This window comes from Penicillium malachiteum, assembly GCF_028827825.1.
Source record: "Penicillium malachiteum strain IBT 17515 chromosome Unknown utg000001l:1.0-8184562.0:1.0-8186909.0, whole genome shotgun sequence".
Classification (NCBI taxonomy): domain Eukaryota; kingdom Fungi; phylum Ascomycota; class Eurotiomycetes; order Eurotiales; family Aspergillaceae; genus Penicillium; species Penicillium malachiteum.
The window spans coordinates 4,644,380-4,667,518 of NW_026643094.1; the positions used below are offsets into that span (position 1 = coordinate 4,644,380).

At 44.4% G+C, this 23,139-nt stretch overlaps 5 protein-coding genes across 5 annotated transcripts; 2 read left to right on the plus strand and 3 right to left on the minus strand.

The window, feature by feature from the left end:
- Positions 1-221: 221 nt before the first annotated feature.
- Positions 222-503, minus strand: N7483_001740 (uncharacterized protein; the record flags this gene model as incomplete). Its single annotated transcript, XM_057085177.1, has 1 exon — positions 222-503. The coding sequence occupies one exon, from the start codon at positions 501-503 to the stop codon at positions 222-224; it is 282 nt and encodes a 93-aa protein (XP_056951326.1).
- A 1,421-nt stretch (positions 504-1,924) lies between these two features.
- On the plus strand, positions 1,925-4,673 carry N7483_001741 (uncharacterized protein; the record flags this gene model as incomplete). The annotated part of the gene is made up of 4 exons (XM_057085178.1): positions 1,925-2,350; positions 2,515-3,009; positions 3,118-4,090; positions 4,162-4,673. Coding segments are annotated over 4 exons (2,406 nt in total), but the record flags the coding sequence as incomplete, so codon positions are not given.
- Positions 4,674-5,285: 612 nt separating this feature from the next.
- Positions 5,286-7,959, plus strand: N7483_001742 (uncharacterized protein; the record flags this gene model as incomplete). Its single annotated transcript, XM_057085179.1, has 2 exons — positions 5,286-5,943; positions 6,014-7,959. The coding sequence occupies 2 exons, from the start codon at positions 5,286-5,288 to the stop codon at positions 7,957-7,959; spliced, it is 2,604 nt and encodes an 867-aa protein (XP_056951328.1).
- Positions 7,960-10,475: 2,516 nt separating this feature from the next.
- Positions 10,476-11,063, minus strand: N7483_001743 (Ty1/Copia family ribonuclease HI; the record flags this gene model as incomplete). The annotated part of the gene is made up of 1 exon (XM_057085180.1): positions 10,476-11,063. The coding sequence occupies one exon, from the start codon at positions 11,061-11,063 to the stop codon at positions 10,476-10,478; it is 588 nt and encodes a 195-aa protein (XP_056951329.1).
- A 6,691-nt stretch (positions 11,064-17,754) lies between these two features.
- N7483_001744 (GAG-pre-integrase domain-containing protein) lies at positions 17,755-21,083 on the minus strand (the record flags this gene model as incomplete). The annotated part of the gene is made up of 3 exons (XM_057085181.1): positions 17,755-19,070; positions 19,158-20,060; positions 20,186-21,083. 3 exons carry the CDS (start codon positions 21,081-21,083, stop codon positions 17,755-17,757), a joined length of 3,117 nt encoding a protein of 1,038 aa, XP_056951330.1.
- Positions 21,084-23,139: the final 2,056 nt, after the last annotated feature.

A 23,139-nucleotide genomic window follows, 5' to 3' on the forward strand; every position in this document is an offset into this window, starting at 1 on the left:
TTATCGGATCTAGTAGTAGCACTAGAAGACTCTGCTTTATATTCTTTACAATGATCGACCTCGACACGTTCTTTCTTAAGACGCTCGATCTCCTCTTTTTCACGACGCTTAAGCTCTTCGAGTTGGGCTATTTCCTCATACTCACGAGCGATGAAATCACCCGCACGCTTCTTTAACGATTTCTTCTGCTTGTAAAGACAAGATAATTTGGCCAATATTTCCTATTGGGCCTTGATTAAAGCCTCCTCCTCCGCATCGAGGGAGGATTGAGACTTTAGGAGACGACGCCACTCGGCATCGGTAAAAGTCTCCCGCAGCATCTCGCACCGCACAGTACCCTTTGCACAATTATACTCAGAGCAATGTTTCGAACGCTCAGAGAACACACAGATCTTGTCTAAGGAAGAGCAGCGTAGGCAGGGGATAAGGGATTCGAAACCTTTGTTTTCGATTAATTGGTGAATTTTACGAATGCCAGAGGACCCTGGCTTAGAGGAAGGCATGATCAGCAATAATCATGGGAAAATACAGAAAAAGTAAAGACCTCACCTACCTAAGGGGGGTTTAACATTTAAAAATAAATTAAAAGGACTTTAGGGACTAAAGACCTGAAAGAGGGGGATGGTATTACAGACCCACTATAGGTAGACTTCTCCAAAACCCAATTTGGGTCCAAGGGTTGGACCCAAGACCCAACCCACCTGGGTCTTGGGTCCAGCACCTAAAAACCCAACCCGACCCAAGACCCAAGCTGGGTACCCATTGGGTACCCAGGAAAACCCAATTTTGCATAAAAAAGAGGTCTTGGCATGTATAACTCTGCTCAGTCATCAATTTAAAATACTGTTTTTTACATGTGTTTTGCATTCGTTTTAGTTTATATGTTAGAGTCTCTATGAGTCTATACCCTTGCATGTAGCTACTATACCTTTACATGTAGCAGCATTACATCTTAGAAATAGATGTTAGAGAGTAAGTTGATTACTAGTAATAATAATAGATTTCTTATTTGAAAATAATATTAACATTCAGAAGGAAAAATTATTATAAAATATTATATTATATGGATGGAGGATGTAGGGTGTAGAAATTGATATTTAGTAAATGTTGTAGGAAATATATATTTACATGCTGCAGAGGTAGTGCATCTTTTACATGTATGCCCTACAAAAGTGTTACTTTTTATTTTTAAGCTAATTTAGTATTTCTTAATATTAAATTGAATCTTTAGTTCTATAGTATTTTAACTTAATATTTACTAAATTGAAGAAGATAGTATTCATAAAATAAACGGGTAAAGTAGGGATTCTAAGGAAGCAGCTGGAAGCCTGGGTAAAATTTTTTAGAAGACTTTTAGTAGACTTGGGTTGGGATTGGGTACTTCTTGGGTTTTCATGGGTAATTCTTGGGTTTTCATGGGTTTTCGTGGGTCTTTCGTGGGTTTTTGTGGGTTTTCATGGGTTTTCATGGGTTTTCATGGGTTTTTCATGGGTTTTCTTGGGCTCTTCTTGGGCTCTTCTTGGGCTCTTCTTGGGCTCTTCTTGGGTTTTTGTGGGTTTTTATAGGTTTAAAATTAAAGATATGTGTTATTAGGTATTTATTTATTTCTAATCTTTAATCTTCTATATTTCCTACCTTCTCCTTTATACCCTCATCCTTACACTTATCATTCTTTTATGATTTACCTACCCTTGATACTTACTTACTATTCTTCTTCTACATTTCCCACCCTACCCTTACACTTATTATTCTTTCATGATTTTCATTTAACCTCATGTCCCAAAGCCAAAATTCCAGTTTCCAATCACCTCTCTACCTATCATCATCATTAGGTTATGATGAAGAAGAGTTAGAGACTACTATTCTCCCTTTTTTTTAGACTATCTCAAGCCCACCTAACTCTCTTACTATTTAACTACCTAGTACCCAGACCACACTCCCAAGCTTTGATAGGCATACATTCCTCCGGCCAGATACACCTCCTCCTCCTCCTCTACCGTTTATCCGCGTTGGACCCGACCGAAGAAAATCCTATTTCCTCTACAATATGGTAGAGCATACTGAGTGGGTTGACTGGTGGCTACAAACTGACTATGGGAGGAAAAGTAAGATCCACTGGGAAGCAGCCCGCCAGGCCCCAATTTGGAATAACTTCCATCAGGTTGCCCAAATCACAGATGGTGCACCAAAGGTTATGTGTAAGCGGTGTAGCAAGGTTCTTGAACATGCTCACTCTGCCTGTCAAAATGGCTACCAAGGCACATCAACCATGGCTAAACACCTAAAAACTGCAAAATGCCAAAACTCTATGAGGCGGAAGGAGAATATTACTGGTTTCCTTATAAGCAAGGTACGTTTTAATGGTGGTGAGATACACAGAGTTGGTGTTTTGGGCGCAAAAAAAAAACTCTAGCTGAGATAGCATTTTGTGCACAAAAGAGAAGCTTAAGCAGTAGGAAACTAGCTTAACTACTAAGACAGTAACTAACTATTTAATTAATTTTATTTCACTAGGAAGATGAGCCATCTACTACTCCTGCTCTTGCTCCTTTCTCACAGCTAGGCTGGGAGGAAGAAATCTTACAATTTCTTACTATCAACCGGCTTCCATTCCACCTTATTGAGCATCCAACCTTTCATAGTCTGATTCATAAGGCTCGCTCTTCACCATTACCTCCAACCATCCCGTCTGCAAATACAATTCGTCGGCGACTACAAGATCTAGTTGCAGACCGCCAGAGATCCATTCTTAACCTCCTACCGCCCAGCTCAAAAGTTTCAATTACGCTGGACTGCTGGACTTCTCCGTTTTCGCAAGCATTTATGGCCGTTACTGGCTATTTTATTGATGCAGATTGGACCTATCGGGAGGTGCTTCTTGGTTTTAAACCACTCTCTGGGTCACACTCTGGTATAAGTCTTAGTAGTGTTCTTCTCAACATACTCCAAGAGCATCAGATTACAGACAGAGTTCTTGGAGTTACAACTGATAATGCATCAAATAATAAGGTACCCTCCATCTCCATCTCCATCTCCATCTCCATCTCCATCTCCATCTCCATCTCCATCTCCATCTCTATCCTTAAGGCTACTACTAATAATATACTATATAATTAGACTATGATTGATGCAATTCAACAAGCCCTACCTGAGAATCTTAGCATTACCCGGATACCTTGCCTTGCCCATGTTATTCAGCTTAGCCTTAACCAGCTTCTGGATCGCCTAAAGGCAGCCCCTTTAAATGAGACTACCCAAACTAAATGGACTGAGAAACAATCAACCCTTGCTAAGGATAATTTAAAGCGCCAGAAGTGTGAGATCTCTGTTACCTTGAATAAGGTACGCTATCTTGCAATCTACATTCATGCAAGCCCCCAACGCCGTGAAACATTCATCAATCTTCAAACAGAGGAACCAAAGGTTATTCCAATACAAGATGTACGGACTCGGTGGAATTCAACCTTCCTAATGCTTCGCCGAGCTAAGAGGCTTCGTGATTTTTTCCTCCCATTTTGCCTGGAATATGACTGTAAAGAAATGCTTTTAACTCCAGAGGAGTGGCGCCAAATCGATTACCTGCTCTATCTTACTGAGCCCTTCTTTGAATATACGACTGAGCTATCGAAGACACGAGATATAACCATACATCTTATATTCAAGCTTTATAATGCATTATTTTTGCATCTTGAAAAGTCCATGGCGCAGCTTAGGCAGAAGCGGGTTCCATGGAAAAGGCACATACTTCAGTGCCTTGAAGCTAGCCGATTAAAGCTTGATGAGTACTACACACAGACAGATAGTATTCCAGGGCACATATATGCAGTTGGTACAATGCTAGCTCCTGACAGCCGGTTCCAGTTTTTCCAATCAGATGACTGGGATGGGTCCTGGCGACTTAAGTACCGGAGTGCATTCCAGACAGCTCTTACTCCCTACCAAGAGCACCAAGAGCATCTTTCTCATACGTCAGACACAGGAAGCTCCCTACCTACACCAAAGCTAAGCTTAAAGCTTAATAAGATATTAAACAAAAGCAAACCGAAGACAAGGCTAGCTAAAGATGAAATGACACAATATCTTGATGGTGGTATGTTTGAATTATCAGTATTCTAATATCATAATACCTATATCTATACATACTAACTACCCCTACCTTAGACACTGTTGAGACTGAGCCTCTTCAATTCTGGAGAGAGCACCAAGGACGTTTCCCTATAATCTCTGCACTTGCACGGGATGTTCTCTCAATCCCAGCAACAGGTGCTGGTGTAGAGCGGCTATTCAACACTGCCCGGGATATCTGCCATTATCGCCGTGGTCGTATGAAGTCTGAAACAATTGAGGAGCTGATGCTGTTTCTCTGTGCTTCAAGGTTTGACCTTGAAGGGCAGCAGAGGAAAGAACTTCAGCTATTCTTTTCCTTAGATGAGATTGAAGCAGAAAGGGAGCAATGTGACGAGAGGCTAGATGAGCTTGATGGAGATGGTATAAGTGATCGTGAGGAGGCTGAGGAGGAGGCTGAGGAGGAGGCTGAGGAGGAGGCTGAGGAGGAGGCTGAGGAGGAGGCTGAGGAGGAGGAGGTACTACAGCTACCAGAGATGAGTACTCAGCTACGAACATCGGGAAGGAAGCGAAAGAACAGGGAGGATGATGGATATGAGCATTACTAAGTTTAAAAAACAACCATGAGGATGAGGATATAAATCATCATGAGGATGAAACCAACATGTAAGTTTACATCTACAAGCCACCTACAAGCTATCTTTGTGCACAAAACCTCACCTCTCCATCTGAGCCTCACCTCCCTCCCCCCCCCCTATGCCTAAAAGCAGCTACCTACGATATGGTAGAGCTATCTTTGTGCACAAAACCTCACCTCTCCATCTGAGCCTCAGCTCCCTCCCCCCCCCTATGCCTAAAAGCAGCTACCTACGATATGGTAGAGATATGTTTTTGTGCACAAAGCTAACTTAGAAGTACATTCAATCATCTTTCATTTGATCTTTTTTAATTAATGTTTCATCTATTTCATCTATTCCATCTATTTAATCCGCTTGCTAACTACTCTACTAGCTAGCCTTTTTACAAAGACTACTTTCTTTGTCTACTTTCTTTGTTATTTCCTAGTCTCTTCTCCCCCTCACCCCTCATCCCTTCTTTTTCTTTTCATCCTCCTTAACTACTCAGTTTCCATCACTTATCATTCAACATTTATCATATTAATCGTGTCTGCTGTGTCTATCATAATGGACATATTAATCGTGTCTGCTGTGTCTATCATAATGGACACCCTAGCTGAGGGAACTGGGACCCTCCAAGTCTCATTCAAGAGCACACTTGATCTTTGTGGACAGCCAGTAAGGTCTATGGAAGAAGCTCTTGAGGTAATGAAGACGCTTGCCCCAGAAGAGGTCTATCCAGCTGCGCTTAGAATCCAGGACCACGCCCACTCATTCCTTAGCGAAGCAGTTAAGTCTCTAGAGAAGCTGCACGATTTCATCGAACAAGGCGAGTTTTGGAGAGAGCATGAAGAGAATGTGGAGGCATTCCACGACTCATGGAAAATCACGCGTGACGCGGTTAGAAGCCAGCAGGGTGTGGCCCGATTCAACGACAACCTCCTGCTACGTGCGAAGACACAGTGGGGTGAGGGCCAGGCGAATGCTCTTTTTCTCCGCATCAAAGGTGACACAATGAAGCGAAAAATCAGCAAATTCCTCACAAGCGGCATATCCTATGAGCATACACGAGCATCCATCAACAATGCATATGTGGCACGGAGGTCTACTCGCAAACGTGGAATTCGGCAAGAAAGCCGAATCATGCAGGCTGATCTAACCAATGCCTTCTTAAGCCAAGACACTACGCCCTTAGACCATAGTGTCTTACAAGGCTTGGAGCTAGGAATTGACATAGATGGGTTTGTGTGTCCAAGTATAGGTATGTATTCTTACCTATGAGCCTAGTCTAAAAGATGTGGTTTTAACCTTTAACCTTTAATCTTTACTAGGCTTGGTCTCTGAGGCGCCTACTACCCAGCCACCTACTCCTAAGAAACAACAAAAGAATAGCTGCCAAGAAGAAGATGATGATGATGAAGAAGAAGAAGGCCATTCTAGCAGCCAGGCTAAGGATAAGGAAGATCACAACAACAGCAGCAGTGGCAACAGCAATGATGAAAATGGCGACAGCGACAGCAATAGCAATAGTGATAGCAACAGCGATGGTGATAGTGAAGGTAGTGGTGATGCCGATGATGATTTTCAACCTCACCCACGGAAACGAGCTAAGCACACAACACCACCTATGTCTACATGTGGCTGTCCTCTCACAAAGGCTGCTCTCCAGCGTTTAATACCAGCTAAGAAAAATGTTGTACTTCCCACAGATACATTGAAGAAACAGGCTCTCAGAAAAATTGGCCGAGAAACTAGCAGCCCTAACGAATCCCACACCTTACGCTTATGCCCCGAACATACACATGCTCTCTGCAGGCAGCTAGGTATCTACCATCGTTTTGCTATTACTCAGGCTCATAGACGGCTTCTCTACCTTTACAAGAAGCTAGATTCATGGGACTCCGTGAGGCAGCAGCACCCTTCTTGGTTCAAAGGCAGCATTGGAAATCTTCAGTCTGGCTGGCGCTTTGAGGCCACTGCCCTACCACTAAGGCCAAAGGTTTCCAAACCAACCCAGATGTCATCCTTTACCTTTATGAAGCTATATAAACGATGCTTTGGCAAGGCCCCGCCCCCTGAAGCTATGCATATGGACCAGCAAATGAAGAAGGATGGTAGTGTGGTAGTCACTGGGCTCTTTAGTTGGCTAACAGAAGACCTTGACGGCCAGCATCCTGGTGGTATCCTGCCTATGATCTTACAGGAGTTTGATATGTATGACTGGCATTACCGTGCCCGTCCTGGAAAACCTCGAATTGGCTGGGCCCGGAACATGTGGTTTAGCTTGGTCCAGCAGCTTGTCCGGCAAGACCCTGCTTATTATGCATTCTATGTGTTCTTTCGGCCAGACCATGCTTGGCGACTAATCTCCTTTCCTTATTACACCAAGAGCACCTATCCTGGGGAATCTACGTTTTTTCGTCATATTGATGTGAATATCGCTGATTTCGTACGTACTGGACGTGGTCAGAATGCTTTACAAGGTAGTCTTGCACTATCTGTGGAGGATGACAACAACTGTACAGAGATGCTCCTTGGTATGCATCGGGATATCAGAGAATGGAATGACCGCCTTCGTCTCCGAGGCTATACAAAAGATGGCTATGTACAACAGATTCAGCCTACAATGTGGACTAAAGATGATGAGGACCACTTTGGCTACACGTGGTCTAAACAGAAGTGTACTATTGGAGATGTGCGCCTTAGCCTACCTGGCCTGCCACACGGCTCTACTGGCCCTGCTACTTCACGTCGCCTCAATATCCTACCTTGGTTTGTGGGTATTGGAGAAGACCACCAGACATTAGATGTGGCTGAGTCAGGAACTTGGGGTGACCTATCTCACTGCCACCGCAGTTTTTACTCTGGCACTAAGACCCCTTCAGGCTTGCCCAATAGCACTTTTGGAGGGCGTATGGACCAGATTTTCCCAGCAACTGTACGCCTTGGGCGGCTGGGTGCAATTTCAGATGCACTAGTTGGGCAGGTGCGCTGGGACGAGGTGGATGTACGAGAAGAGCTTGACATTTTATTTGGAGATGACGATGTGGCTGCTTGGGGTTTTATACAGAGGTGGCGGAAACACGCTCAGCAGCTATACATTGCTGCCTTTGAGAAGCTAGTTCTAACAGAACGTGCTGCGTTTGGGGCTAACTCCTTCTTCGAGCGTACCCAGCTTGGCCTTGATGTTACCCCTGTGTTTATTAAGGGTGGTTTTTACTGGTCTAGGTTTCAGGATGAGCACGAGCACGAGCACGAGCATGAGCATGAAGAATGAGGAATGAGGATGAGGGTCAGATGCTACAGAGGTAAATTTTGTGCACAAAAGCCTGTTAGTTTTTAATAGGAGCCTAGGAGACAGCTAGTATTGGCAGCCCACAAACTATTTTTTGTGCACAAAACCCTATGCTTCAGACGAATCCTACCTTACTTTGTAGGAGGTAGAAGAGAAAGGACAGACCAGGCAGGACGAGAAAATGGATAGAATGGTAGATTAAGGAGATTGAGTTAAGAATTGATTGAGCTAGTTAAAAAACGCTTTTCTTTGCTAGTTTCTAAAAAGCTGTAGCCGCAGTACCCAAAGGTCTGTAAGGGGAATACCCAAAAATACAACGCCAAGATGCATAATTTATGCTACAGCAAAATCTTGGCATGTTTGCTATGTTTGGGACCCAATTGGGTACCTATGGGTTGGGTTGGGTCCAAGGAAAAAACCCAAAACCCAGGCTTGGGTCTAAGTTTTGGAGCCAAACCCAACCCAATGTTGGGTTGGGTTGGGTTGGGTCTTGGGTCCATTGGGTTTTGGAGAAGTCTAAGTAAAAGGCACTACCAGAAGAGTTACCGGACTATAAGGATCCGAAGATTTATAATATTATCTATAAATATAGTAATATATTTAAGATATTACTATCTAAAGAATTACCGCCAGAATAGGCTATCTCTTATAATATCTATACCGGAGATACCCTGTCTGTTAATATTAATTTATACTTAATATCGGATAAGAAGCTCTAAGAACAGGCTAGATAGATCAAGGACCTACTGTTACGGACCCACTACGGGGAGGTCTCCCAGGAGCAGTTATGACCCAATCAGTTGGCGGTCGGGCTAAGTACGGACGACCAGCCATAACGGACGCACGGCCAAAAGGGGCGCAGGGCTACGATAGTGCCTGAGGCGCCAACGGGAGCCAAATATGGCCTGTTACTCACCGTTACAACATATACTCCACATACGGGAAGGACGGTGCATGAGAGGCCACTTCCGGCCCCATGACACGTGACCGCGGATCTATTCCAACAATAGATCCTGTCCGTTCAGACGGAACGGACCTGACAGCAGGAACGGACCTGTCCTGTCAGAGGACAGGATGATAGGAAGGACTGGATATATAAGGACACTCTTTACCCATCATGTATTTAGTTCTTCGCGATTATTACTCTATTGTTATTGAGACCTACAGTACGAATCAGATTGACAGTTTACTTGATCACAATCGGACCCTTGAAGACAAACCTCAACTAGCTTGGGAGCTCACTCGTGATAGCCTCACTCGTGACTGACTTGCTAGCGGACACCCTGATTCAAGCATTACCGTGCAAGGATCCCTAAAGACTCTAGCCCGTGTAAGGCCCGGACGGCGACGGTACAGTTGCAGGATAACGGCTTGCGGTAAGTAACGCTTTGGAAGTGCATACTCACGTTGCTTGACAGCCAGTTCGTAACATATATCCCGAACCCGGCCTGGATCTATAGAGATACCTTTAGTACCGATAATAAATCTAAGGAATTCAACTTCTGATTAGAAGAAGATATATTTTGAAGGTTTTGTGTATAGCTGTGTGGTTCTTATACGCTGTAGGACCTATTAGATATACGTTATATAGGAGGATCGGTTATAAGAGAAAATCAGGATATTATCAAGATAGGCGATACAGATAATATCTAGTAATCCCTTGAGGGCGGTATAGATATAGCTCTGGAGCGTAGTGGGAGTATTGGTGAGTCCAAAAGGTATTATAGTATATTCAAAGTGGCTATATCGGGTGTAGAAGGTAGTTTTCTATTTATCTCTCTCTTTTATATGAATACAGTAATATATATCCTGGATATCTATCTTAGAGAAGAATTTTGCCCCTTAGAGTCGGTTAAGGATTTCGGAGATAAGGGGGAGTGGGTAGCGGTTCTTAACTGATATTTTCAGCGTGGGGAAGACAGGACCAAAGGTGATGACGTCACGCAGAGGATGTCAGCTGAACAGGGGCACCAAGCTACAGGGAACCCTTCGGAGGAAAGGGTAAAGATAAGACCAAAAGATCAGACAACACGGATCAGATGGAATGACATACGACCAAGCTGGATCCGAACTTAGGATGGAATGGAAGGAAAGAATCAAACAAAGATACAACTGATCCAAAAACGATTGAATTCGATGCTAAACTAGCTAAGGGGTAAGATCAGGTTTTATAGAACTTTAGACTAAACAAACATGAGACCAAAGGTCTCAGGATATGGGACGAAAGGGCTACGGAATCCGAAATAATCGAGTCCTTTCATCTCATCTTGCAACCATTGATCCCAACAACGGGGCTCGGGTTGCGGATCTTCTCGGACGAGAGAAGATCATCTTTGATCTGATAGATCAGATCAAAACCATATCATTCATTTCGCAACGGAAATGTTTGATCGCGGGATGAATTAGTCAGCATAACCTTTGGATCAAAAAGGGCCACTTTTCATCCCAGGAATCCAGGCACACAATCTGCCTGAATTGCTGACACACCCTCCCATCTTTCACACCGTGATAGATGTCAGAGAACTAGGCGGAACCTCCATGTTCAACCTTTGGACGAAATCTCTGTGTTTCTGTGGGAGGAATTGTTTCGTCAGACCATCAGCTAGCATTTCAGATGAAGGGATCCAATTGATCCGAAGTGCTTTGGTCTGAACTTCTTGTCGTAACCAGTGCCGATGAATGTCAACATGACGCAATTTTGTTGTGTAAACAGACTTTGATCTGATCATCAAGTCAACTGTAGGCTTGTTGTCGCAAAAGATTTCCATCTGAACCATCGGATCAAAGGTGATTGATCGGAAGAAACGTTTGATCCAAAGAAGTTGTTTCCCTGCTGCAGCTAGGGCTAAAAGCTCAGCTTCGGTAGTTGATGTTGAGACCGTTCGTTGCTTCCGGGCCGACCAATCAAACGGGCCACCGTACAGGGTGAAAAGATATCCTGATGTGCTCTTTCGGTCCGAATTATCGGCAAAGCTGGCATCAGAGAAAACCTTGAAAAGTTGGGATGGATCGGTTCGTCCGTCGTAGCAAATTGCAAGATCTTTGGTCGCAACAAGATATGAGATCAAATGGTCAACAGCGGTCATGTGACGTTCGGTTGGTTTCGTCAGAACACGGGCAAGGGCTTGGTTAGACCAAGAAATATCTGGTCTCGTCCAAACACCCGGAAAAAGGGTTGATCCATTCTTCCCCTGATATTGTCTAATATATGTGTTGGAGGATTTGGATTTGGATGTCTACGAGTGAAGAAGGCCAGAAACACGTATTGAAGGAAGCGTGAGGAGGGAAGGATCTCCACGTGCAAGTGAGAGCTAGAGTATATGGCCGCAGTGGTCCAATATCTACACGCGTAACGCGCCGGACCACTGACACACCCCCCGTAGCTCTCGCAGCACGGAGACCTCCGAGACCTCCTGAAATGTCCATTTCTGCAATAAAATAAAATCAGGTGTAGTTACCCAATTAGGAAATAATAGATCACATGATTTGCCTTCCTTTCTTTGTTCTTCTTTATGCATCCACCATCCATAGTCCTTTCCGGAAAGCTTTGAACTTGGTGGTGTCCAGGGCCTTTGTCAGGCCATCGGCGACGTTGTCCTCGCTGTCGATCAGCACCAATTTGATCTTGCCGAGTTCGATTCTCTCTTTGATGATGTGATAGCGTAGATCTAACCACTTTGTCGCTGGCTTAAAGCCGATACCGTGTGCAAGAGTGTATGCATTGTCGCTATCAGTGTAGATTATCACGGGGGATTGATCGAGTTGCTGCATGTCCACCAGCAAATTCTTCAACAATAAAGCCTCTTGCGATGCATGTTTGTATGCAATGTATTCGGCTGCCATACTCGACGGCGCAATGAGGGATTGTCGCTTTGTAGACCAAGAGATCGGTGTCCCGTTGTACATGAATATCCAGCCTTGCACAGATTTCTTTGTCCAAGGGTCATTGCTAAAAGAGCTGTCGACGAAGCCTACTAGACCTTTCAGCGGCACCTTTTCACTCACTGCAATAGGGGCCTTCTTTCTGAATTTCAATCCTAGTCTTGGTGTCCCTGTGAGATATCGAATAATATGTTTCGCAAGCGCAGTGGCTTCAGTGGATGGATAAGCACTACACCTCTGTAAGACGCCTGTAGCGTATACAATATCAGGACGTGTTTTCTTTGCAATCCATCCAATCTTTCCAGTGATCTCTGCAAGGGATTGAGCGTCTTGCTTGGATAGAGTCTTTTCCATTGGTAAGCTTGTGTCGGAGCCTGTGGCGATCGGAATTGTATTTGAATTTGCACTGGCCATATGTTCAGTGTGTATAACACCGTCAATGTACTGATGTTGAGAGAACAAGATGTCATTGTTTTCGAAGCTGATGTCGCAGCCTAGGAACCTCGTTGGTAGACCGAGGTCTTTGATCTTGATGTGTCTTTCAATCTCTTTGATCACACTAGAATTGATCTTGTCACTCATACTGGCCATCTTTGCGTCGTCCATATAGATTACAATCATACAAAGGGTCTTTTCGGCCGAATTCCCGCGGACATAGAGACATGGATCGCTCTGTGATCGTCAGAACTGCAATTTGCATAGTATTTCGCTAAATTTCGTCCACCAGAGATGTGCAGCCTGTCGCAGACCATACAGCGCACGCTGAATCAGGCATATTTTTCCTTCTTTCGCAAAGCCTGTCGGTAGGCGCATGTAGACACGTCGATTATCAATTTCCGCATTCAAATAAGCGGTTATCACGTCGAATTGGCGAGCTTTCCAACCTTTCTCAGCGATCAGTGCATACAACAATTTCACGGTCTGGTCAGCAGCTACTGGCGCGAAATTCTCATCGAAATCAATGCTGGGACGTTGTCTGTTGCCACAGATTACCCATCTGGCTCGATAGCGTGTGATATAGCCATCTTTGTCTGTCTTGGTGTTAAAGACCCATTTCCCTGGTAGAACTTGCAAATGTTTTGGCTTTGTTATCTCATCCACCTCGATCCAGGCACCTGCAGCTTCCAATTTCGACACTTGTTCATCCATTACAGCTTACCAAAATGAGGCTTCTGGAGTGGTGATAGCCTGCTTATAGGTGGTAGGTCGCTTAATCTGCCAGTCCTTTTTCTTTGCCGTCTCAGGTCTTGATTCGCCATAATCATCATCATTATCTGTAAAAGCTGCCATCGCAATTGCACTTTCAAGGCCTGCAATGTAGTCGAAATCGTCTGCACCATCAGTTTGCGGTGGTTGAGAGACGCTTCTGCCAAGATCCTTCCAATTTTCGAAGTTTCCAAAGCGCTTCGGTTCCCTTGTGACACGTCCGGAACGTCTTGGAGCTTGCTCAGTTTCTGATTGGGTCTGACTAGTTGTTGACTGAGACCGACTAGTCGTTGTTTGTGGAGTTGGTGTTGGTGTCTGGTCATCATCATTATATTCGTCTGCGTTAAATCCTCCAGAGATTTCGTTATGGAATTTTTTCTTTTCTCTAAGAGGCGTATTTGTTTGGGGGAATTGTCCAATTACTTCAGGTGTTAAGGACTCTAATGTCACTATCGCTGGTGTCTCCTTATAGTACTGCTATAGCTATTTAGTAAGGTCTTTAATTCGTCTTTCCAACATATCTGTACGTTGCTGATGTATGTGAGCTACGGCTTCGAGATCCTTATTTGTTTTGTTTTGATTGTTATAAAAGCGGCTTATCTCACGGTGTAGAGACTTGTATGTATTGCGAGCACCTTTCAAGAGCTCTGTCAGGCGGGCAATATCTTCTCTGTCTATGTCTTTCACTGCTCCTGTTACAATTTGACGGTTGATTTGCTCATTTCCTAGCTGAGAGATCTTGATCTCCTCAACACCAGCTACCAGGGTATCAGATTTGGTCTCCCAGAACATAACATCTCGGTGGATTGACACTTTCTTTGTGTAGGGGTCATAGATACGGAATTGGTGACTATTCTCTCCAATATAGCCTACGAGGTGGCCTAGCCATGCACGTGGACGTATCTTTTGGCTCTTCACACGCCGCTCTGGAGGGATATTCACATAAGCTTTGCAATACCAGACACAGAGATGAGCTAGTGACGTTGGCTGCTCTCTGCAATTTATGCCTTTATTCCATAGCTCTGCCGGAGATGGTGAGCCAGGGGCTTGGCGTAGCCGGTTAATGATGTAGGTTGCTGTCAAAATAGCCTCTCCCCACATGTATTCTGGGGCTTCGGCGTCGATAACCATTGTCCGTCCAGTCTGTACGATGTAGCCACCTGATATCTCGCTAAGACCATTCTGCTGCTGTGCATAGGGGGCGGAAGGCTCAATTCGTTGTCCATTTTCTTTTGCCCATGTTGTGAACTTATAGAACTCTGATCCACCATCACATCTCCACACCTGCGGATAGGCGGTAGTGTCATTCTTGATTTGCGTAGCGAATTTAATCATCTCGTGAGAAGCTTCATCCTTATGTTTTAAAAGACACGTAAATCGACATCTGGTAGCGTCATCTGTCATGATTAGAGCATAATTGTAGCCACCAAGAGCCTGTGGGCGGATTTGTTGTAGATCTGCATGGATCATCTGTCCTGGGCGTGTTGCACGGACCTGTGGTATGCGAGAGATTCTTTTCTTTGATTTTCCAAGCTTGCATGCGGTGCAATTAAATGGTTCTGAATGGTCCACTTCGACGTCAAGATCCTTCTCAGTGGCCTTTATTTTCGGGGCACCAGCATGTCCAAGACGGCGGTGGGCTATTTCGGCTGAAATACTTGCCATGGAGAGGCCAATTTGTTGTAAGCCACAGTCTTTGTGTTTGAGAAACGGCACTCCTGAGTGAAAGAAAACGCGTCCCACTACTGCCTTTGAGGCTCTGTCATGTAGGGCGTAAGTGTCATCGTTGTAGGCGAATTGCATGTCACGGCGTAGTTTACAAGCTCCCAACAGGTTATATTTCATACCTGGAGAGTACATAACTGGAATTATGACATCCAGTAGGCTGTTATCATCCTGTAATAAGGTGATTTTAACTTTGCCATATCCGCATGCAGTCCCTTTGTTTCCCGGACAGGAGGTTTCCCATTCATATTTAATACCATCCTTGAACTCGACGTAATCGAATATCCAATCTCTTTTTGTGCACAAATGATTGCCTGAGCCCGTGTCTAGGAGCCATTGCTGTGCTCCCAATTCATTTAGGATCTTAATAAGAGTTTCTTCGGTGTCCGGATCACTTGATAAGCCTTGTTTTAAAGGGGATGTTTGGTCCACAGCCATATCTGCAATTTCATCCAGAATCTCATCCTGTTGATCGAACATCTCTTCGTTCTGAGAGATGCATGCACGATTGTAAACTGACTGTATGTATTCATCATAGGGATCATCAGGGATCATCAAATTAGCTGTTTCAATAGCTATCGCATGGTAGTGGCGGTTATAGACATTATCAAGATAGGCGTCTGTAGCTATCGCAGCTACGGCTGTTGCTGCTGTAGGGGGTGGTGGTAGAGAAGTTTCTTCTGTAGACTTAGTCTCTGATAGAGGTTTACATATCTCGCAGTCCAGACCAGGTTTGTAAGCCCAGTATTTATCCAATAGAGTCCATCCTTTACGTCGTAGCCACGGATATAGATACCAGCATGTTTTGGCCTTATGGCCTTTGAGATTGCAATGTCCACACCCTCTAGATCTGTTGTCTTTTCTCTTTCTGACGATTTCGACCCATTCTTTTTCTGTCTTGTCCTTTGGAGGTGTTCTGTATGGCTTAGAATCCTTTTCCTTGTCCTTATTCTTGTCTTTGCGGTCTCGGCCGGTTGCCTGCATCGCGGGAACAGCGCCATCTTCATCATTCAGCCTTAGCTGCTGTCGAATGCTCTTTGAGTGTTGGATTAACATTGTATCGGTGAAATCGTTCGGGTTGATATCCTCTTGGTCTAGCTTCTCATACCACTTCTCTCTAACCTTATCCGGTACCTCGTCAAGCATAGTAATAAACGCCCAGTATGGGGATGGCCCCATTCCTTGTTTCCGGAGCTCAATAACGTTGTGTATGTATGCACGGACATAGTGAGACTTTAGGGGGAAGTCAGAACTTGACATCAGGCGGCAGGCTCTAATTCTTTTCGCTCTTGCCAGTGTGTTATGTTTCTCCACTAGCTTCACAATCTCTTTGTAGAGTGTATCTGCGTAGCCTCTCTTCACACGGGTAGTCAATATTTCGAGTTCTTGCCATAGTTCGGGGATGATGTTGTCTTTCAACCACACAGCCATGTCGGCAGAGATATCCCTCCATCTCATAGCATTCTCATTTTCAATGTCTTTTGTCGGTCTGGGAATATTCACGTCAATCAGGTCTAATAGACCATCCTTTGCTAGAATCAGCCGAAGATCTTTGTCCCATTCTTCGAAGTTCTCATCGCTATTTAGACAGGTGGTCAGCTTCGGATAAGTGATTGTCTTCGTCGGCAACCGATCCGCTTGTGTCCTGTTTTCTGCTGTCCGAAATAGTTCTGCACCCCATCCATCTGCATCATCATCGTCTCCATCAAAATTGTGGCGATCCGCCATGTCGGCGTGCCGGAGAGTGTGTGTCTTTGGTGGTGGGTGATATGAAGTAAAGTAAGAGATCCGGCCCGACGCTCAGGGCCGGCGAGGTGTTTTCTGTTGTATTCGCTCGTGACGGTGATCAAGTATCAGGTGTCAGGTATGTGCTGCCGGGCTCATAACCTGTTGGAGGATTTGGATTTGGATGTCTACGAGTGAAGAAGGCCAGAAACACGTATTGAAGGAAGCGTGAGGAGGGAAGGATCTCCACGTGCAAGTGAGAGCTAGAGTATATGGCCGCAGTGGTCCAATATCTACACGCGTAACGCGCCGGACCACTGACAATATGAGATATCAGACCGAACAACATCAGATGGAAGAATATCAAGTTTGAAGTTTGTCGGAAGCGGAGCCGACGCGGGTCGTTTTGGTTGCGGGATATCATATCGGGCAGCCATTCGTTCGATGTAAGATGTTTGATCGATCCAAAGTCGTCTGGTAGGTCGATCACGTGTCACACGAATTCCGATGAATTGGGTGAGTTCTCCACAGTCTTTCATCTCAAAAGCCTCTTTAAGCTTTCGTCTCATCTTTTCTGCATGTGGAGCAGCAGACTTGGGATAAATGCCAAGAAAGTCGTCAACAAACACAAGAATAACCATCTTTTCATCCGAATATAGTGCAGGATCCTCTGGAGATGGGATGAAGCCAAGTGCGGAAAGCATCTTCTTGACATCATCTTCCCACTTCTTCCCTGCAATTCTCAGACCATAGACAGCTCTTTTCAGACGTAAACAGTAACCTTTTCGTCCGAACATCGGTGGGTATTGGACAAAAACCTTTTCGTCCAATTTGCTGTTTAGGAATGCATTGACAGCATCCATCTGAAAAGTTTCCAGGTCAAACGCAGCAGTGATTGCCATCAAACATCGGAAAGAACGGGATGTAAGGGTTGATGTGCTTGAGTCTTGATCATCCAATCGTTGCATGTCGCCTCGGACGCATAATCGGGCTTTAAATCGGATAATAAAGCCTTTTTCATCCAATTTATAGTCAAAGACCCATCGCAAAGGTATCATCTGATGTCGTGCACAGCGTTTTGGTCCATCAGATTCAGCACATTCATCTGAACATTGGGCTGTAATCATCTCAATTTTGACTGGTTCCCAGGCTTCCATCTGATTCATTTTGGCAAATTCAACTTTCATCGCATCTTCGAAGTCACGTTTATGAGGGTGACTTGCGACCAAATGCCAAAATTCAGGCGGCGGGGGGGACACTTGTCACGTGGACTTTCTTTGGCTGGCTTTTCATCGCAACATTGTAGGCATGTAAAAAGTTTGCTATTCGAGCACGCTTTTCATCCGGTGTATCATCAGGGCTTTCATCCAAAGATCTCTTCAGGGCACCAGGGTCAATCATCTCAATATCATAGTCTCGGTCATGATAAGGTGGTTCGTACAATGGATATTCATCTTGATTTATCCCATTGTTATTGATCTGAACCTCGATTCGTCCCATAGGTCTAAGATCAGATGAATTGTTATCTGCCTGATGTAAGTTCGGGTAAGAAGGATCCTTAGGGTCAGGTGATCCTTCTTTATCAGATTGCGGGGGAGTATCCGGTTGATCTCCAATAATCTGATCTTCTTCTTTTTCGTCGCAAGTCTCTTCTTCGGATGAACTGTTTTCATCCAATACTTGCTCATTTTCGTCCAGATCTCCCATAACGTCATGGTTCTCTGGAAATGTGTCAAACACATTTTCATCTGATGTTTCGCTTTGGTCCAATTGATCCCGGAATGTTGTGTATTCGGAGATATCCAGGTAATCGACCACTTTCATCGAATCATCATACAAGGGCGCACCCTTTTCATCCCATCTTTCATGATGTTTGTAGAAAGAGGTTTCGTCGAATTCCACATCACGGGCTTTAATCACTTTTCCTCGAGGTAACCAGATCAACCAAATATTGGATGAAACATATCCAACCAAATAGCCAATTTGAGCTCGTACTTTCATCTTATCCAGGCGCGGAATATTGATGATCCGTACATAGCACTTGCACCCAAACACTCGGATATTGGATAAATCCGGTAATTCAGTCATATGACCAGGCTTTTGGTCCAATCGGTCCCACAAAGTTTGATGAGGGGTCTTCCATCCCAAAGTGCGGCGCGGGGTTCTGTTCATCACATATACTGCGCAGGCGGCAGCATAGGGCCAAAGAGATATTGGTAACCCAGAACATTGGATGAAACGGCGTGATAATTGGACGATAAGGCCTCCATAGCGTTCTGCATATGGGTTCTGTTCGGGCTGATCTATTGGGGTAGATTCAACCACCCTCCCATCACGTGACATGTGTTTGATGAAATTAGGTAACGTCGTATCATTGTCGATGTGGATTCGTCTGATTTTCGTCCCATATTGCAACTCAATGTGTGCAATCATCTCATGTAAAGTGTCAGGTGATGCAACCTTTCGTCTGATTGCCTTCGCAAATTGGTATTTCGTCACAGGGCAAACACAGTGTGACAAATATTTCATCCCATCAATTCCTTGTTTGACAAACACTAAGTCCCAGTGTATAGCTTCGAATGGATAGCCATGGCGTTCGATCGGAACACGTGACAACTGTCGGTAAGAATCAGATAACTTACATGTTTCACATGTTTCATCTGATGTCAAGTTCTGATCGATCCGGACTCCAGTGGTTGATCCGATAAGCTTGTCAAGGGTCTCTTGTCCGATGTGGCCAAGTCTTTGGTGCCAAACATCACGTGACGTAGGTTTTTCAGGTCGAGAATAGGATGAAAGTGCATGGATCGTTGCACCCTCCGATTTTTGATGTGAAATTTTAAGACCAATGGGGTCTTTCTTGCCTTCCATCGGATGAAAGGGCTTTTCAGAGGATATAGGGCATGTCAGCTGTTTGACAGCAACTCGTGTGCTGGCAGAAAGGTCAGACGGTAGACCATCAGCTGTTCCATCCCATCTTATCAGGTAGACACCGGATCTTCGGTTCAAACGGCAAACAGGCGTTCCATCCGATGTCTCAAGGGTTCGCTTTCGTCCATTCAGGAACAATTTCGAACGTTCTGCAATCGATGCAGATATCAGGTTCAGATGAAAACCAGGGGAATAACCCACTTTCAGAAGGGTTAGTGGCTTTCCATCCAAAGATTCAGTAGGTCGGACCAAAACAGTTCCGATCCCAACTATCGGTGTCGTCGTATCTCCAACGCAAACATCAGCTGCATAAGGCTGAATGTCGGAGAAAAGATCAATATTATTGCAGATATGCAATGTTGATCCAGTATCGTACGCCCAGACCTCATTTGGTCTAATCACATGATTCGTGGCGTTCGAAATCGGCAGACTCGCTGCAAGGGTTTTCATCTCATCAAGTGGTGACTTTTTAGATGAAAGAGTCATCCCAACCATATGTCCCTTTTCGTCCGATGTTTCAGCTGATCCAACAGGGTCAGCTGACTTTTGGTCCGAAGAAATTCGTTCTTTGGCTCTTTTCATCGCAGCTCTCAGGGTCGAGCTCTTCTCCATCGCTGTGTCAAACTTAGTCTTAGTTTCATCTGATAGCTTCCATCCATCTGGTCTCTTGGCAGGATTTAGGACAGGACAATTAACAAATGAATGTTTGCCTTCTCCACATGGGCAGGAACCAGAAAACCTCTGTTTGGTCCCTTTTTCTTCTCCTTTTCGTCCGATGTCTGGGATGAGTCATCTTCGCCCTTGAATGTAGCATTAGACAAGAACTTGTTCAGACGAATAGTCGAAGATAAGATATGATCTCGGTAGATCCTCAATAATCGGAGAAAAGAGATTTGATCGGATGAATCAGGGAGATTCATCAGAGAAAACTTCCAATGTGTAGCAAAAGAATCAGATAAAACAGTAATAGTTCGGAGAAAATCAAGACAAACTTTCTTTTCAGTTCCCATTTCAACAATTTGTAGGGTTTTCGCCTCAACATAGGTCGATTCCCATTGGTCCAACCATTTCATGATGTTTGATCTTGGGATGGTACGAAGACCAATCCATCTATCAGCCATCCGCTGACTTCGGAGGATAGAGTCGGGATTAAAACGCTCATATAGTGATCTCATAATCACATGACTGTTTGACTCTGATCCAAAGAGCTTCCGGATATCAGATGAAACGGTGTTCAGAATTGTGATGAAAATATTATCGAGGGCAAGTTTGGTCTCTTTCCAATCATCGATAGTACGTTTGCTTCGACCTTCCAGGCCAAAGAAGGTTCGGGCTTGCTCGGGATTCGCCGCAAGGTATGCATCTTCAGACAGAAAGGATTTCGTCTGATCACTGGCGCTTTTCGTCCCAAGTTTTTGGTCTGAAGGTTTGTCGTAGTTCGGGTAAACATCTCGTACGGAAAGAAGTTGTGGCTTTGGTCCCAATTGAGGGGGATAAGCAACTTCCGGATCAATATATTTCCAGACATCAGACAAATTGGCAATTGCCTGAATGTTTGATAACCACGTGATCCATTGGTCTGATGTAGTGAGAATGGTCTGAACTCGAAGCTGTACGGTCGCAGGTTTGGAAGACATTATGAAAAGACAAGATTAAGGAACAACAAATAAGGGGTAACAAGATGGTGTAAAACAGGATAAAACAAGATGATCTTTCAGATCAAACGGGGGATATCAGACGGAAAAAAAAAACGTTTCGTCTTAATTCTAGCTTGGTAGCGTAACCGGGCTCATAACTTTCAGCGTGGGGAAGACAGGACCAAAGGTGATGACGTCACGCAGAGGATGTCAGCTGAACAGGGGCACCAAGCTACAGGGAACCCTTCGGAGGAAAGGGTAAAGATAAGACCAAAAGATCAGACAACACGGATCAGATGGAATGACATACGACCAAGCTGGATCCGAACTTAGGATGGAATGGAAGGAAAGAATCAAACAAAGATACAACTGATCCAAAAACGATTGAATTCGATGCTAAACTAGCTAAGGGGTAAGATCAGGTTTTATAGAACTTTAGACTAAACAAACATGAGACCAAAGGTCTCAGGATATGGGACGAAAGGGCTACGGAATCCGAAATAATCGAGTCCTTTCATCTCATCTTGCAACCATTGATCCTAACAACGGGGCTCGGGTTGCGGATCTTCTCGGACGAGAGAAGATCATCTTTGATCTGATAGATCAGATCAAAACCATATCATTCATTTCGCAACGGAAATGTTTGATCGCGGGATGAATTAGTCAGCATAACCTTTGGATCAAAAAGGGCCACTTTTCATCCCAGGAATCCAGGCACACAATCTGCCTGAATTGCTGACAGATATGTAGTTAAGTCCTTGATAATCCATATAGAGCCGGAGGCTACTATCCTTTTTAGGTATAAATAAGATAGATACCCCGGCAGGGCTCTTGGATAAGCAGATCCTCTTATTTTTAAGATTATTGTTAATATAGTCACGGAGTACTATAAGTTTATTCTAGGACAGTAGATATATAGGCCTATAGGGGGGCGTTTCGCCCGGGAGGATATTAATAGAGTGGTCTATATCTTTGATTAGGGGTAGTGTAGTTACGGCAGAGGAATCAAAAATATCTTAGAATTCTTGGAATTCTAGGGGTAACTCTTTTTGTCAAGGAAGACAAAGGAAACACTATATTGAGGATCATGCAGATCTATTGCCGTATTGGCTATGGGATTCGGCACCAAGTCCGGCCGTATATAGAGGGGGATTCCTCTAGGGCCCGACTTACACTCCTTAAGTGTTAGTCGCTGTATCAAAGTGAACCAACTCCTTGTGCTCTCTCCTTAGTATATCTCGCCTAGCCCACAGGTGTCACCCTAATCTGACTAGTTTATTACACTTTTGCCCTTAATTAGGTCTTGGTGGGATTTAGAGGGGTTTGTAAGAGGGTACCCTTAGGCATCTAGATCACAGTATAGACATAGGCTTTGTTCTAATATTTCTTTATAAAACAATAGGGATTAATAATTTCAAGCTAGGGGGTACCTACTTCGAACCACTAGTTCCGGGTGGCAGGGAGTAGATAAATAGGAAAATCTTCAAAGAATGTCATTAACAGCAGGATCGGGCTGCCTCCAAGCTAGGGATCATAATCAACGGCCACACAGTTATAGATAAGTCAGCAGGTGGTACCCCAGGAGTTAGTGATAGTGAAAGGGACTTTAAAGACGCTGTAGGTAGGCGCGGAGAGATTAGATATAGCTTTGATCCTTAGGGCCGATAAAGGGGCTTGTTAGAGCTTATATTATTATGCGAAGGTCAAACTGATAAGGTCGATCTTAGCACTAGTATCGAGATCAGCGTGGGTATCGAGGTTATCTAGGACCTGGATTGGGTGATATAACTGATAGGTGGTTCCCACAAGTGGAGGTAGAGCGGTAGACAGGGTTTTCTACAGCTCTAGCTAGATTTCCGAATAGCCTTCTACTTCCTGCACCTATGCCTCTGGGTAGGTATTAGGGTTTGCCTGGCCTTTCCTGCCATCTGGGCAACTACTTACGTAATATCCTAACGTGTTCCACGGTCACCCGAACAACACGGTCACCCGAACAACCCCACCAAAAATCCACTTAAAAAACAAACCCTCTTTCTTAAGCACAATAAACATGCCA